At 40.0% G+C, this 18,014-nt stretch overlaps 1 protein-coding gene and 1 long non-coding RNA gene across 2 annotated transcripts in view; one reads left to right on the top strand and one right to left on the bottom strand.

Annotated features, from left to right (window-relative positions):
• The window catches only part of Arih1 (ariadne RBR E3 ubiquitin protein ligase 1), a 62,401-nt gene that overhangs the window by 9,978 nt on the left and 34,409 nt on the right, over positions 1-18,014 (bottom strand). Inside the window, exons 6-10 of the mRNA XM_048329941.1 lie at positions 11,739-11,805; positions 9,077-9,183; positions 8,179-8,221; positions 7,476-7,547; positions 2,918-3,048 (exon numbers count right to left, since the gene is read on the bottom strand). Coding sequence (XP_048185898.1) covers positions 2,918-3,048; positions 7,476-7,547; positions 8,179-8,221; positions 9,077-9,183; positions 11,739-11,805 — 420 coding nt within the window. The remainder of the gene's footprint in view (positions 1-2,917; positions 3,049-7,475; positions 7,548-8,178; positions 8,222-9,076; positions 9,184-11,738; positions 11,806-18,014) is intronic.
• LOC125338893 overlaps positions 16,255-18,014 on the top strand; it is a 28,464-nt gene continuing 26,704 nt past the window's right edge. Inside the window, exon 1 of the long non-coding RNA XR_007208375.1 lies at positions 16,255-16,489. This is a non-coding gene — a long non-coding RNA (uncharacterized LOC125338893). The remainder of the gene's footprint in view (positions 16,490-18,014) is intronic.

Raw genomic sequence — 18,014 nt, 5'->3', positions numbered from 1 at the left:
ACAATAGAAAGCACTGTTCCTCATGATCCCCCCACAAAACAAAAAACAAAAACAAAAATACTATTCATTCTAGGACTACCATTTACTGTTTATAGTTCCAACATCTCACTTTTTGAAGAGGACACATAATCTTATGTCATACACTATGTGTTATGCAGGCCTACTAGTCCCAATTTTCCAGTTATTCACCTTGGTTTCCTAAGCCAAAGAGAAATACGAGCTGAAAATCTAGTCTATATTATATTAGTTGCTGTGATGTACTTTACATGTTATTAGTTTGTGGTCACAAATGATACAAAAAGGGAGGAAGGACACATGACTAATGAGGTCACATGGGAGGAGAGGAGTAAAGCCAGCCTTTTCCTTGGTCTACATGCTAAGCTTGGCCCTTCATACTGAGTGCTTACTGACCGCAAAGCACTTCCGAAAGACTTGAATGTATGGCCACATAGTCTCCTCAAACACCTTATGACATTTCTATTAACCTCATTTCACAAAGAGATTAAATAGCTGTTGTTTCAAAGTGAGGTAAATTAAACTCAGGCCTCAACTAACAACTGAAGCTTATGCTCTTAACCTACAAGCACTTTGCCCACAGGCTTGTGCTATGTCTTCAAAATCTTTCCACAATGAGCTTAATTTTAGCCCTAAAGAAATAGCTTAAAATGTAAACTGTAAAACTGGAGTTGCTGTTGCAACTTGCCAAATGTTTCAGGATTTGTGTGCAGTACTAAGTACAGACTTAGCCCCAGATTCAGATGCTAAACAGGTGCTCTACTACTGCAAGCAGCTCCCTCCAGTCCTTTCAGGTTATCAAATATATGATTCTTTCCTTTGATTTCCTATGTATGCACTGTCCTTACTAAGCAAATCATCAATAAAACAGACTGAGATAGTAGTCTTTATTAAGACAATGTCTTTGGGCAAGTTTTAAAAGTATTCCTAAAGGAAGATGCAAATCCACGTGTTCTCCAAGGAACAATCAACCCATCCCAAATACTCTGCTTATATTTAATGCCTAGGCCACAAACTGCCTCACCTTACTTGAAAGTCTGAGTTGTGATTTTATAGACTACCTATGTCTTTAAACACTCTTTTTCCCATCTCTCTACACATTATGTTCCCATCTTCCTTTTTGTCCTTCAGTAAGCTTGTTTACAAAAGCACAGGATGAACTTACTAGTTTCTGGGAATACTACAAATCTCCTGGTTGCATTCTTAAAATCTAGTCACTGTTATCTAGCTAAAGCTCAAATAATTTTCCTCTGCTCTGGTACAGGTATAGTTTCTCTATGCTCACTTAACAAAACTTTAATCTCAAAATTAACTTCATAAGTCATCACTACACTATGCTAATTTGTGTAATCAGTGAAAGTCCCAATGAAATTAAAAGACATATGGTTGTCTTAAGTTCCCAACTTCTGCATCAGATCTTGAATACAATCTCTTCCCTCCTCTATTCACAGCTAACCAACCAAGCACCAGAACTATGAGACTATGTAAAGCATATCATACAGAAACTCATCTAAATACTAGGTCTAACCATGCCACTCCCATCGAAAATACTTTAAAATAATACATCAACTACTCCTTTTCCTAGCTTTCTTCCTATTCACTACAATTTGCCAAGGGATACAAAGTCAAATGCCAATAGGAAATAGGTAACACAAATTAGTACAGTGGGCCATATTCTAATACTCAGAAATAACTTTTATCAATAAATCCTAGCTCCTGTTTTCCTCAAGATTTACCCATAATCTAACTTGAATTTTCCCTAATAAAAAATATATGTGCAACAAAAGTAAATATGCTAATTTAAGAAACAACAGTTAACAATTTGTTCAATTTGTATTCAATCAGTTGGGATAAAGTTGGAGCCAGTTGGGATCAGTTGGAGCCAAGTGCTGGTGGCTCACGCCTATAATTCTAGCTACTCAGGAGGGCGGAGATCTGAACATTGGGATTCAAAGTCAGCCCAGAAATAACACCAGAAAACTGAAAGTGGAGCTGTGTGGCTCAAAGTGATACAATGCTAGGGTGCCCAGGCCCTGAGTTCAGCCCCATAGCGTGTGCGTGCGTGTGTGTGCGTGTGTGTGTGTGTGTGTGTGTAAAGAAAAGCACCAGTGTTGAACAGGCATAGACACTGTTCTTTGTCATCATAACATATTGTTAACATTAGGCTATGTTATTCTAATCTGGAAGTTACTTAAAGTGCACAGGAGGCTATGCATATATACTGGCTATCAGTATATATTATGGACATAAGCCTCTTCGAATTCTGGCATCCGGGAGGGATGCGCCAAGACACAACTGCAAGAGCAACTAGCATTATCTTCAGGGTGAAGTACCTTAACATGCAAAGTAAAAGCCCAGGTGAAGGGGCTTGCAACACAGTTCTAGGTGGCTGTTAGAAAATAGAATGCAGGCTTCTTTCTATAAAAATCTACAACTATGGAATTTTGTTGGGCAATTTTACAATTTTTAAAAGTTTGGGAGAAAACTGCTATTAAATGGTGTCCACGGTAAGGAAAACAATATACCCACAGACTGTATTCCATCCGAGTCTTTAGTTAGCAGCCCTTACCTAGATAGAATGTAACTGAACATGCCCTGCTCCTTTGTAACACTCTCCCTGTCCATGGCTCTCCTTTTGCTTGAAATGTACTCCCTATTGCTTTTTCAACAAATGGAATCTAAGATGGCTTAAAAATTCATGTCAATTGTTACCTCCTCTGTTAAACATGTCTAACAAACCCACTCTCTCTGTGGATACTTATATGTATTTCTTATGATTCCGATCACAAACTAATTCATTATTTGGTTCCCAAGTCAAAGGCTAATCTCGCTGAGATCACTCATGGGGCACATACCACACACATCATACCATGTGAACATGTTCTTCCATCCCCCAACCTACCAGGCAGATCCATGTGGTTCCCAGGGGCCAAGACACACCCAGCAAAACTCTGCTTTACAGTTCTGGTTACGACAGACCATGTGGTTACAACCGCCATCCTTCTCAATTGTGACATGGCATTTGGGACATTCCTATGAAAAGAGACTATAAAGTTGGTGTCAATGCTACATGAGGTTGCATTACTACCACTGAGGAAAAGCCAGTTATAGTCCTGGTTTACTTGTAGTTCAAACATGTAAAGCACCTAAAAAGAGTTTCAAAATTTAACAAGTGTTTTTAAAATGAGCCATGATCACTACTGCCAACTTGTAAGAGGCACAGCAATTAAGGGACTTTAAAAAGCATTTTAAGCAGCTTTTTGACAAGGTTTCCTAAAGAAGCACAGACTGACATGGAACACTAGATCATCCTGATTTCCACTGGAATGCTGAAATTACAGGGATGCAGAACCGAGCCTGCTTTTTAAGATAGGTGTCTCCCACCCTCAACCCCACTCAGTGCTGAGGAACGAAGCCAGGGTCTTGTGCACACCAGGCAAGCACTACACCACTGAGTTACACCCCAAAATTAGTGGTTTGGTGGAATGTAAAGTGTTTGTTCAAATAGAAATACTCTCTAGTTTCACCTAGATATGGGAAAACTTCTCCATGCTTCATATGCACCAACCTATAAACTTTATTGTGATGCTATTTTTACTCTCATTTGTCAGGAAAATAAACTTTTTTTTTTAGGTCATATGAATCCATACTCAAGCAAGTGGGCATCCTAAGTCAGGTAGGCAGAAACTTAAGCCTTGGTTAGTAAATCCATACTAACTCTCCTAGCTTTTGTTGGTCAAATACCTCTACTATAAATTGTTTTCATTGTGGCTCATTACAATGCCAGACATCATTATAGATAGGTTGGTTACCATTTTCTGAGTGATCAGTAAGTGAAAGTCACTGCTCTGCAGGGTTTTTTGCTGTTGTTTGTTGTTGCTTCTGAGTTTAGATAACTCAATTTTACTCATTATAATTTATTAAAAGTATAATAGCCAGACACCAGAGGCTCATACCTATAATGCTAGCTGATCTGAAGATCAAGGTTCAAAGCCAAAGTCATCTTGAGCAGGAAAGTCTGACAATTATCTCTAATTACCCAAAAAGCTGAAAGTAGAGTTGTGCACCAACTGGAACAGCATCAGCGAAAACCCCAAAAAGTTCAAGCCACAGGACTGATTCCAAAACAACAAAAACCATAGAGATCTTATATCTTTTTTTTTTTGAGGGGGGGGGCTCCATTTGAATTCCATAACCTACAGTAGGAGAAAATGGCCTTTGTGAAACAAGATTACACTGTTCTAGATCGTCCTTATCTCTCTCTTTCTCTCTCTCATTGTTGGTGGTGGGGCTTGAACCTAGGGCCTGGGTGCTGTCCCTGAGCTCTTTTGTTCAAGGCCAGCACTCTACCACTTTGAGTCATAGCGCCACTTCCAGTTTTCTGATGGTTAATTGGAGATAAGCGTCTCACAGACTGCCCAGACTGGCTTTGAACCCCAATCCTCAAGTCTCAGCCTCCTGAGTAGCTAGGATTATAGGCACGAGCCACCAGCACCAGGCTCAGAGTGTACTTTCTATAATATAAACTATAATGGTTTTAAATAAGCAATACGGTAGTAAAGGGGTTTGTGTTCAGGCCCTAACACATGTGGCTCCTTACTAAGAGGGTCTTACTAAGCAAGAGGCTCCATCACTTGAGCCATGCCTCCAAAAGGCTTTTTGCTCTACTTTTTGAATAGGGTCTGGTCTCAAAATCTTGCCCAGGCAAACCTAGATCATGATCCTTCTTTTTTTTTTTTTTGGCCAGTCCTGGGCCTTGGACTCAGGGCCTGAGCACTGTCCCTGGCTTCTTCCCGCTCAAGGCTAGCACTCTGCCACTTGAGCCACAGCGCCGCTTCTGGCCGTTTTCTGTATATGTGGTGCTGGGGAATCGAACCTAGGGCCTCGTGTATCCGAGGCAGGCACTCTTGCCACTAGGCTATATCCCCAGCCCATGATCCTTCTTATCTATTCCTCTTGTGAAGGTGGGACCACTGTGGTACACCATCATGTCTGGCTTACTGACTGAGATGAGGCCTCACTAACTTTATGCTCAGTCTTGCCTCAACTGTCTTCTTCCCCATAACCACTTCTCCATCTCTGTAGCAGATGAAATTGAAGGCATAAAGCCGATATATCAATTTTATTACATATTTTAAATCAAACTATACGAAAGTACTCAAGTTAATATATTCCCAAAAAAGTATATTTCAGGCATAATGTAATTGGTTCTTGGCTATACTAGGCTAAACTCCATTAAGCATTCAAAATACCATACACAATTTGCATGTCTCCTCACAGCAGCTAACAATAATAATCAATACAATTGCCTAAAACTTCCAGAAAACGTATTTCATTTTAAAACTGCCAAGTTCCTAGGTATGTTACTACTAACTACCATTTTTCTTCTAAAGAACACCAAACACAGAAATGGAGGGACAAAGGGTGAACAAATAAATGCAGTAATGGCAATTACTAGATACTATGTTGAAAATTAACTATGTAACTTGTGGATGGGAACCAGAGGAAAAAAAAACTGCGAGTGAGGGAAGGGATACTGCCCAAAAAGAAATGTACTCTTTATCTCATCTATGTAACTGTAACAACCCCTATGTATATCACCATTATAGTAACAATATATAATTTAAAAAAAAACAAAACCTGAATGCTCTGCTGTAAGCTTCCCGTGGCAGGGGGTTTAAAGATATCTCTAAATATGCAGGAGGCAAATTTTTAATAAATTCAGCAAAAACCTAGTTACCCTTTACTAAACATTACTTTTATTTTATTAAAGGGCTTTGTGGGCCTTTCATGTACATTTTTGATGGGGAAATCTTCCATGTCCAAACAAGAACGGTTGGCTAGGGAATGCTGTTAAAATAACAAGAGAATTAACTACTTCTAGACCTCACAGTGTACTCTAAATGGCTGTGCATTATGGGTGGATGGTAGTTGAGAGAGAACACAAATCATGTGTTTCCTCAAGAGCCAGGCATCTGTTTCATGGGGCAGGATTCGCTGTGAAAACTGATACTTTCCAAGACGGAGAGATGTATTCATGGGTAAGTATATAAGAGGTTTATACTCACACAGTGTGCTGACCAAGCTTTAAGTACAGTGCAATGAGTATTCAGTATACTGTAAAGCACCATCATCACATGTGAAAGTGAGACATTCGCTTCCCTTGTTACCAAAGTCACTGAGTGTATGGATAGTATAAGACCAAAAGAACGAGTGAAGGCATTTATAGAATGCACTGCTAAGATACTAGATATATACACAATTGGGATCCAATGCTTGTTTATAATTGCATTTGTGCTATATTGGTCTGAACTTAAGAAGCTGTTCATGGTGATAAAGAGACTGAACTCTGAAACTACTATTAGCAATGAAAGTACTTTTTTAAAAAGCCAGGCACTGGTGACTCACAAGAGGCTGAGATCTGAGGGTCGTAGCTCAAAGCCAGCCTGGTCAAGAAAGTCCATGTAGTTGTTATCACCAACAAACTACTCAGAGAAAGCCAGAAATGGCACTGTGGCTCATGGTACAGAACTAGCCTTGAGTACAAAAAGGCTCAGGGACAATGCCCAGGCTCTTAGTTCAAGCCTCAGGACCAGCAAAAACAAAAACACCAAGGACACATTGCTACTCCAAAATCTCCCAAATCAAGAAAGTCAAACATGAAGCAGATTAGGAGAAACCGTTTTGCTAAGCTTAGTTGTTACATAATAAAAACGTAATAACTGACCAAGTGCTGCTGGCTGTTCACTCCTGTAATCCTAGCTTTCCAGTTTTTTGCCAGCCCAGGCAGGAAAGGCCGTGAGACTTTTATCTCCAATTACCCCCAGAAAACGAAGTGGAGCAGTGGTTCAAGGCTAGCACTTTTAAGCAAAAAGGCTCAAGGACATCACCTAGACCCCGACTGCAAGACCCATGACTAACAAAAAACAAAATAACTGTAACTGCCCAGATAAATATCCTGTTCAAATGCTGCTCGTAGAGAATGACCACTGAAAAGTAACTCTGGGGCATTAGTAGAAACATAAATCAACCTATGAGAAATAACCCCAGTGGAGTATACTCTCCAATAGATTTGTCTAAGTAAAGGAAGGCAAGAATAAACCCTACCTAGCCCAGAAAAAATTATCACCTTTTTCTATAGAAAATTAGTATTTTAAAAAGAACTACTAAAGTGGAGCACTATGCATGCTATTCAATATTCAATATCATAAAATAGGAAAAAGAAAAAACTTTAATGGAGAAACAGGTGTCACAAAAACCACATCTATATGAATTTTCAGCTTTTGCTAATTAATGGGGTGCATCTACCCTTCTAAGTTTCGGGCTGCAATGTAGCTCAATGGCAAAGTGCTTGCCTGGCAGATATACCGCTCCAGCTTCGATCCCCAGTACCACAAAAAATAAAAATAAAAATACTCCTCTGAGTTTCACTGTCATCAATCCTGAGGATGAACACCAACCTTTGTGTTGGCTGCAATCCAATTGGAGGTTTCACTGTCATCATCACACTTCTTAATCCACTTCTTTAACCACTGTTTGAAAACAACTACTATTAGAACAAAAGACTAAAGAATAAGTTACTTCAGCACATAAATATTATCAATTTCTCAATGTAAAACCCAAAGAACAAGATTATCATTAGGCTTCTTTCTAAACTTTGCAATATATTATTCTAGTGCATATAAAACCAACCAAAGGAGGCTCTTTTCAGACTGGGCTGAGCAGGGAGCCCATAGATTTACTACAAATTAGCAGTGTTCATAAAAGAGAGTTGCCTTAGCCAGGCTGTACTAATAATAATCAGGAGCTTACTACAATGTATCCTGAATACCTGCCGCCATCATCTCTTGAAAAGAGAAGGACAAAAACTCCTCTCTTCACTAGGAGGTAACAATCAAGTCTTAAAAACATATCTTCAGGGCTGGGGATATAGCCTAGTGGCAAGAGTGCCTGCCTCGGATACACAAGGCCCTGGGTTCGATTCCCCAGCACCACATATACAGAAAACGGCCAGAGGCGGCGCTGTGGCTCAAGTGGCAGAGTGCTAGCCTTGAGCAGGAAGAAGCCAGGGACAGTGCTCAGGCCCTGAGTCCAAGGCCCAGGACTGGCCAAAAAAAAAAAAAAATATCTTCATATTATTCAAAAATGAAAATGCAAACTCACCTTACATTTAACGGGATCATGCCAATTTTCACCACAGTTAAAGCTGTCAAGTGACATAAAGAAAGAGTTAAGAACTGGGAATGTGGCTTAGCGGTAGAGTGCTTGCCTAGAATGCATGAAGCCTTGGGTTTGATTCCTCAGTACCACATACACAGAAAAGGCCAGACTCAAGTGGTAGAGTGCTAGTGCTAGCCTTGAGCAAAAAAATAAGCTCAGGGAGAGTGTCCAGGCCCTGGGTTCAAGTCTCAGAACTGGCAAAACAAAGAAGAAAGAACTAAAAACTGACTCCGATCACTAAATTTCCTATCATGTAAGTTATAGTGAGGTAGAAAGGAAAATGAAGGTATAGATACATTCTTCTCGCATGAAAAATACATCCAGAAATTAGAGTACCAGGGACAGAGGAAACATATTTAATATGTCACTTTTACATCGAATTCTTATGTTTTTGAAGCAGTCATGGGGCTTGAACTAAGCACGTGGGCACTGTCCCTGAACTATTTTGCACCAGGCTCGCACTCTATCACTTTGAGCCACAGCTCCACTTCCCCCAATTCTTTTTTATTGCCAGTCCAATGGCTTGGACTCAGGGCCTGAGCACTGTCCCTGGCTTCTTTTTGCTTGAGGCTAACACTATCACTTGAGCCACAGCGCCACTTCCAGCCTTTTCTGGTTTTGTGGTGCTGAGGAATCAAACCAAAGACTTCATGCATGCAAGGCAAGCACTACAGCTAAGCCATATTCCCAGCCCCCAATTCTTGATTAAAAGAAATATACATCATTTTAAACCAGACTGCTCATCTCCCAATTTGAATTCTACCATCCCCAATTTTACTACCAAGAAAAGCACACAGGCAAACTAAAAGCACCACTCTTATTTAGTAAATCACATCCTTACCAAAACTGGCGTCCGCACTTGCAGCGAACAGGTTTAGCATCAGGATACTGGACCTTAACAACATGGTGGCAGTCTGGAGCGGGACACCACTTCAACAGTCGATTGCACTGCAACAGGTAGAACATGTAAACATGACAGGAAATTACAAAAGCAGACTCCTACGATAATACTTTTGGACACACTACTTTTATTATCCCTTAAGACCTAATTTTACAAAACATACAACCTATCTCTTGTTTTAGCCACAAAATCTGAATGAAATAAAATGTAAATTACCCATATGTAATTGTGTTCCAATAATTTATGGTTCTATTTCAGACAAATTCTTTAGATTGATTCCTAATGAGGCATGGTTTTAGGTGCTATAGACAATCTGAAATGAGCTAATGGACATATATACTATACTACAGAAAGAACAAATCTAGCTCTAACACACAGGCAAGATTCACCTTAATTCCTGAAATCTAACTTTGTTATTTAATTTAAATTTTTTAATTTTAGACTTTTTTTGGTCAGGGCCGGTCCCAGGGCTTGAACTCTTAGCCTAGGCACTGCTGTTGCATTTTTGCTCAAAGCTAGCATTCTAACATTTCAGCCACAGCGCTACTTTGGTTTTTTGGCAGTTTATTGGAGAAAAGAGTCACATAAACCTTCCTGCCTGGGCTGGCTTTGAACTGCAATCTTGGGATGTCAGCCTTCTGTGTCGCAAGGATTACAGGCATGAACCTCTGGCACCCAGATCTGGTTTTGGCTTTTGTCTGACAAGGTCTTGCTAGGTATAACCCAGGCTGGCCTTAAACTCTCAACCTTCTAAGTGCTGGGATTTCAAGGTGTGTACTACCATAATGAGCTGAAATATATTTTCAAGTATTTTTACTTGGGGATAAGACATACCTAACCAGAAACACTGCATCAGATTCCAAAAGCCCATTTACAATATATTCCAAAAGTATGCTATTTCCCAGTTTAATCTCTAGCAAAAATAAAAATATTTTTTAAAATTAAAATACCAAGCTACAGGGAGTTAGCAAACTTTCTATATGGGAGTTAGCAAACTTTATTCAAAGCCAAGAGCAAAGATTCTCATTTTGTAGGCTATATAATGTGCTCTGCAGCAGTTACTCAATTCTACAACTGAAGCACAAAAGCAGACAGAACAAATGGAGCTGGGCATGTTCCAATATATCTCCATTTAGAAAGTAGGCAGGCCACAATGCTTATCTCTGGTTCTGCTCTACAAAACAAACCTGACAATTTGAAATGGAAGATAAAACAATCAGAAAAATATCAGGGATAGGCACCAAAATGATTAAACATGTTTAATTATGATAGCCTACCACAATTCTTAGATAATCTACTAGATTCTCCTATAGGAATAAAGAGGATACATAAAACACAGTAAAAAATAAAAAATTACCATCAGAACTAAAGATCTACTTACTGGCTTGTCATATGCCTTTGAGACAAGATTTTGGGAGCCTGAACTCAGGGCCTCTAGCTCTTCCTGAACTTTCTTGCTCTGGTACTTGAGCCACGCCTCTAGTCTACTTTTCCCCCCACTAGTTATTTGGAGATGCAGTTTCATAGACATTTCTGCCCTGGCTGGTTTTGAACTGAGATCCTCCAGATCTCAGCCTGCTGAATGACTAGGATTATGGGTGTGAACCATGAGCACCCAGCTGAGACTAGAGTTTTTGGTGTCCTTTATAAACATGGTGAGGCTGTTTCTTATGGTAAATAGATTCTACGTTTTGGCAGTGGAACTGGGGTTTGAACTCAAGGCATCATACCTACTAGGTTACTCTTCTACCACTTGAGCCACTCTTCCAGCTCTGTTTTTTTCTGGTTATTCTCCCCACCCCACCCCCCTTTTTTTTTTCCAGACCTGGGGCTTGAATTCAGGGCCTGAGCACTGTCCCGGTCTTCTTTTTGCTCAAGGCTAACACTCTACCACTTGAGCCACAGCTCCACTTCTGGCTTTTTCTGTGTATGTGGTGCTGAGGAATTGAACCCGGGGCTTCGTGCATGCTGGGCAAGCACTCTTACCACTAGACCACATTCCCAGCCCTTTCCTGGTTATTTTTGAGATGGGGAATAGCTTCAAATGAAGATCGGGCTCTCTATTACCTAGGATTACAGGTATAAGCCACCAAAACCTGGGAGAATGTATGTTTTCAAAACTAGCATTACTATGAGGGGATTACATCTAGTGTACATTATGTAAAAAGTGAATTATATAATTGGAGAATAGAGATGGGAAGACAAAAATGAGGGAAAATGATGGAAGCGATGACATTAATCAAGAAGCACTGTACTCGAAACTTGACTTATGGAATAGTAAACAATTTGCACAACTACTACTAATAGCCAGTAATTCTATCAGGAAATAGAACATTGTTTTTGTTCTGGTTCTGGGGCTTGAACTCAAGTCCTGGCCACATTCCCTCAGCTTTTCTGCTCAAGGCTAGTGCTCTACCTCTTGTGCCATGGCTCTACTTCCAGCCGGTTTGGGAGCTAACTGGAAATAAAGAGTTTCATGGACTTTCCTGCCTAGGCTGGCTTTGAACTGTAATATTCAGATCTCAGCCTTCTGAGTAGCTAGGATTACAGATGTGAGCAACCGGCTCCCAGCTTAAACAGAAGGAAAGGTTAAATTACTTACCTCTACAAAGCTATTTGTTATTAAATGCTGATACTTTAATTTAACTTTTGAATCTGTGATCAGGCGCCTGAAACCAAGAATAAAGTTTATTAGAAGTTTAAAGCTAAGAGTATTTCCCAGTCTTCTGAAATGTGACTCAAAAAACTGTGGATGCTATGACTATGAATAAAAACTGCTCTAACTTGAAAATACTGAAATGTGACAACACAGGCTTTCAACAAAGCTGTCTGTCTGCTAATCAGAGCCATAGTTTCCAAGTCATTTCATAGCTTTATCTTGGAAGACATTTTCCAAAGACAGCATTAACAGTATGACTTATCCTAATTACACAGGGTCTAGATGACCCTTATGAATGTCAAATATAATCATCTTGGGCAGAAAATACAGCTCAATGAACATTTACTTAGAAAAACATCTAGGGTTTGATCTTTAGCTAGCAAAAAAAGTAAAAGAAACAAAAAAAATCAACATTTGACTTAGAGGTTTGGTAGCACATAGACTTAAATTACATTCATTTCTTTTTGGGGCCATATAACTACCTGATTCTAAATATTTACATACTAATACTAAAAATTATCTAATTATAAATATATTCATTTATAATTTTCTGATTAATCTGGTGCCAAATTATGCCATCAGTGGCGGGGGGGAAAATAACCATAAAATTAAAAATGTAATTATACAGCTGAGGGAAATTGGAAAGTTAAAAAGAAAAAGGTGAAAGATAGTATACAAACACTAAGTTCCTGTGATAAAATATGTTAGTCAAGTATAGTGGCACATACAAGAGACAGAAGTATGAGGATAACAAGTTTGAGGCCAGTCCAGGCAAAGTTAGCAAGACTCACTCCAAAAACAAAAGAAAAACCAAAGTGCTGAGGGAACAATGACCACTGTTGAGAATTTAAGACGTCTGGGAATATATTTCAGTGTAGAGTGTCTGCCTAGAAAAAAAATGAGGCATTATGGGATTAAAAAATACTTTAACAGTTGGACCGGAGTATAGCTCAGTGATGGGACATATGCTTAATATTTAATATGCACAACACTCAGGTTTCAATCCTTAAAACCAGCACCAAAACAAAACAAAAAAAGAAAGGAGTTTAAGCCAGACACTGGTGGCTCATGCCTGTAATCCTACTCAGAGGGCAGATATCTGAGTACTGCAGTTCAAAGCCAGCCCAGGCAGGCAAGTCCACAAGACTCTTATCTAGAATTAACCACCAGAAAAAAAGGAATGGTGCTGTTCCTCAAAGTGACAGAGCGCTAGCCTTGAGTGAAAAAAGATCAGGAAGAGCTTCCAATCCCTGAAGTTCAAGCCCCATGAATTGATTTTTAAAAAAAGAAGAAGGAAAGGAATTCTAAGTCTTTTAAAAACTGCTAGACTAATGGATGTAAGTTACTTTCTAAGTGTACTGTTTCCAAGACTAGAACCATGTATCCTGAATGGAAAACAAAATGAGGATTCAGACACTAAATCAGACAGCTTAATCACAGATTAAGAAGGAAATATAGAAGAGGGAACAGGGAACAAAAGTAAGCAGTAGATGAGGTGGCAGCAAGGGCATTAGGAGCTTACAGCTTATCTACTCATACTAAAACCAGAATCTAAACTGAGGCCTGAGTGACCAAGAGGATAACAAAAAGAATAATTCAGAGAAAGCCAGGAGGCAATGGAGAACAGAGAACGTGAAAAAAGCTGAAGGTGTACAGATACCAATGTAGCACAATGGAAGCCACTGGAGATGAACTACATACAAGATAGCTGGGGATGACTGAGGACCTAGGGGCCTATTTTTCAGGTAAGAAATGCCAACAGAACTGGGGAAAAGAAAAGGAAGGGGTGACAATGTCCAAAAGTCATTACCTGACTTAAGAAATGGTAACCCCTCTGCCCTGAAAGTAGCAAATTGATTGTGTGTGTGTGTGTGTGTGTGTGTGTGCGCGCGCGCACGCCCCCATGCATGCTTTTTAAAATTTATTTATTTTTGGTTGGTTAAGGGGCTTGAATTCAGGGCTTGGGCTCTGTTCCTGAGCTTTTTCCTTCAAAGCTTGCACTCTACCACTTTGAACCACAGCTCCACTTTCAGTTTTCTGCTGGTGAACTGGAGATAAAGTGTCTCATAAACTTTCTTACTCATGATGGCTTCAAACTGTGATCCTCAGATCTTAGCCTCCTGAGTAGCTAGGATTATGGGTAGTAAGAACCACCAGCTTCAGCTTAAAATTAAAATTATATTAAAAAAGAAATTACAATGGACAATGGATTGGGCCAATGGCAAAAGAGAAAATAGAAGGACTTTAAGGCCATTAAGAGTACCAGAATAGGGAGTTGACAAATTTTGGTTCAAGGCAATCCTGGGAAATGCAGAAGAAAGATAAACCAGGAATATCACCACAGTTTTTAAATGAAGTCAGTTTGGCTAGAGGCATGGCTCAAGTGGTAAAAGCAAGCAAATTACATAGGTATGAGACCCTGGCAAAAACAATAAACAATAAAATCCAGGCGAGTCTAACACATGTTGATGTCATTCCTTAATACTGAGAATGAGTGGGTTTGGTAGTGCAGAAGTTGGTGTTGAGATCTGGACAAAACAGTCTATGAAATATAAGTGTACTGATGCCTGACAGGCATGGGGATATAAAGGCCCCAAGGTCCAAAGAAAATCCAGATACACGTTTGGGTACTTCCAACCAGGATGCTGGTGGCTCATGCCAGTAATCACAGCTACTTAGAAAGCTGAGATCCGAGTAACAAGATCCAAACCCAGCCTGAGCAGGAAGACTCATACCTCCCAGAAACCACCAAAAAGCCCATTCTATCGTGGAGCGATAGAATGCTAGCTTTAAGCACAAATGCTCAGGAACACCACTAGGGCCCTGAGTTCACACCCTAGGGCCAGTAAAAAATTTAAAAAAGGGTCAAGTACTGGTAGTTCATGCATGACTGTAATCCTAGCTACTCAGCAGGCTGAGCTCTGAGGACTGTGGCCCACAGCCAGTCAGGCAAAAAAAGTCTGTGAGACTCCTATCTCCAAATAAACACCAGAAAACAGGAAGTTGAGCTGTGGCTCAAAGTGGTAGAATGCTAGCCTTGAGCAAAAGAGCTCAGACATAATACCCAAGCCTGAGTTCAAGCCATACAATAGATGGATAGGCAGATGGATGGATGGATGGATGGATGGATGGATGGATGGATGGATGGATGGATAAGTGGATAAATAGGAGTATGTCAAATGCAAGCCTACAAAAAGTACTTAAACCATAGTACAAGTGAGAAACAAGGATCTAGGCAAATAGTCAAAACCAGGACTTGAGAACTGGCTGCATCTCCATGTGATCTAAAGAGGCTTTAGAGAATTGTAGGCTACATAGTCTCAAATTCTGTATTACAGACACAGGAGTGGCCTTTACAAAGGCTGGTTAAAAAAATAAAAATGAAAGGCCCAAGCAAATGCAACTTTCAGAAATTGCCAAGTATTCTGACATTGCAATAGTTACAACATACTTCCTTCTCACATTAATTAGTACTTCTTCAAGTCTTAACCAATCCATCTAAATGAGAGACGTAGAAGAAAAAGAAAGAACTTTTAACATCTGAAGACTCTTATTGCAGGAGAGTTTGTACTTATGGAATTTAGATTTCTTTCACTGTGAAATGTTCTTTTCCAGACAGACAGAAGATTCTTTGTACCATTGATTTACAAGAACCTCATGATATTGGAAATTAAATGGTAGATATATTTTGTCTGTTTCCTTTCTAGTTACCCCTTAAGCAGAACCTTATGTGGGCCAGGTATGCACCTGTAATTATAGGTGTGCACGTGTAATCCTACTACTTGGGAAGCCCAGGCAGGAATTTTGCTGAACTCAAGGTCAGTATGTGACACGCAGCAAGACCTTGTCTTCAATAACCAAAGTACCATATCCAGATACCAGTTACAATAAGACAGGTAGGAAAATAAGTTTATCTAGTTGAACCCAGAAGGTCCCCAATACCTGAAGCATCTCCAGAAAACTCCTGGCTTTATTGTGTACAGCTTTCTACACTGTCAGATTGGCCTAGAAACATCTGAGCCAACAAGGACATTCATGGACTCTGCTCCATCTCTGTGATTTTACAATGATGTTCTAAGTACCTTGGATGACACACATCATTACACAAACCACTTGGGATATAATAAAAAAAACTATCAGCCCTGTGAAATACCAGGTTTCTCACCATTTTCCATTCATGACTGAGCTCACCTTCATCCTTCAAGTAGAATTTTGTAAGAGGGAAACTCACATTATATTGCGCGCGCGCGCGCGCGTGTGTGTGTGTGTGTGTGTGTGTGTGTGTGTGTCTGTCTGTCTGTCTGTCTGTCTTGGGGCTTGAATTCAGGTCCTGGGCACTGTCCCTGAACTTTTGTGCTCAAGGCTAGCCTTCTACCATCTGAGACACTGGACAGCTCCACTTCCAGCTTTGCTAGGTAATTGGCGATTAGTTTCATGGGCTTTCCTGCTGGAACTGGCTTCCAATCTTGATCGTCACATATCAGCACCTGAGCAGCTAAGAATACAGGCATGTGCCACTAGCGCCCAGCTTCATTTATATCTTTAATAGAACTAAAATCATCAGTGACCTCTTTCTTTCGTTGAATTCTCTACTACCTTGGTTTATTTAATACTATTCTCTCAAAATATCACCTAAGTGTTTTTCACTAACTACTCTTTTTTTAAACTTATATTTCAGTCTCTAAAGAGTTCTTGTCCTTTTTTTGGGGGGGGAGGGGTGGAGACAGAAGAGGGGAGAAAAGGAGGCCAGTCACGGGGCATGAACCTCAGGGCCTGGGCTGTCCCTGACCTTTGTTTTCTCAAGGCTAGCACTCTATCATCTTGAGCCACAGCTCTATTTCCAGTTTTCTGGTGGTTATTTGAAGGTAGGAGTCTCATGGACTTTCTTGCCTGGACTGGCTTCCAGCCATGATCCTCAGATCTCAGACCTCCAGAGTAGCTAGGATTATAGGCACGAGCCACCAAATGCCCAGTATCCTTTCTTTTCTTGAACTATATTCCTCACCTGTTACTTCAAAGCTCATACTTAGTGCAAACCTAAAAGGCATTATTTTCTACCAAATTTATCAAATTTAAAATAGCAGATTCACACTAGACTTTTTCCCTAACCCACAGCCAAACTGTCCGTTCTCCGTTGTTTCTGCTGGCTACCACTGAAATCGCAACTCCCACACTACCATCTTTAGCCAGGACCTTTGAAGCAAGTCTAATTTGCTCAAGTACCTTACCATTCTAAAGCATATTCCACTACAAAATTATTTCAAAAACACAAACCTTATTATAATAATTTTAACAATCATCCATGATAAAACTAATTATAAACTGTCAACAATTCTTTTCACTCTTTAATAAGTTCCTATTTCTCTGTGCTCTACACTGCAGACTACATCAACACAGAAGGTGTATCACCTACTTTTAAGTGACATTATTTAACAAATATTTCCCACAACTCCTCTCAATCCTAGTTTTTATTCCTTTTATGTTAGTTCTAAAACTCTAAAGGGTGAATAACTTAAGGGAGAATAACAGTACTTTATTGTATGTAAACTTTCTTTTTTTTTTTTTTTTGGCCAGTCCTGGGGCTTGGACTGAGGGCCTGGCTTCTTTTTACTCAAGGCCACTTGAGCCACAGTGCCACTTCTGGCCATTTTCTGTATATGTGATGCTGGGGAATTGAACCCAGGGCCTCATGTATACGAGGCAAGCACTCTTGCCACTAGGCCATATCCCCAGCCCCTGTATGTAAACTTTCTTACATAAGCTCTTGCTTAAAATTATTTGGTGTTGCGAACCTCTTGCTGAGAGAACCTGTTCCCCTGTGCATGTGCTAGGAAGTGGAATCCCAACAAATGTCTGTGGAATGAAAGGATGCAGTGATCTATAACGATGATGCACAGGATGAAACTGATGTACTTATGGGTTTAAAAAAAAAAGAATAACCTGGCTCGGAATGTGGCTTAGTGGTAGAGTGCTCGCCTTGCATGCATGAAGCCCTGGGTTCAATTCCTCTACACCACATAAACAGAAAAAGCCAGAAGTGGGGCTGTGGTTCAAAAGGTAGAGTGCTAGCCTTGAGCAAAAAGAAGCCAGGGACAGTGCTCAGGCCCTGAGTCCAAGCCCCAGGACTGGCAAAGAACAAAACAAAACAACAACAAAAACAAAAAAATACCCTGATGCAAAAGCATAAAGAGATGAGACAGACAACGGAAGGATTGTGGT

The sequence above is a fragment of the Perognathus longimembris genome, chromosome 20 (assembly GCF_023159225.1).
Source record: "Perognathus longimembris pacificus isolate PPM17 chromosome 20, ASM2315922v1, whole genome shotgun sequence".
NCBI classification, from domain to species: domain Eukaryota; kingdom Metazoa; phylum Chordata; class Mammalia; order Rodentia; family Heteromyidae; genus Perognathus; species Perognathus longimembris.
Note: the sequence above shows the minus strand (reverse complement) of the source record. Positions and strands in the feature narration are given on the sequence as shown.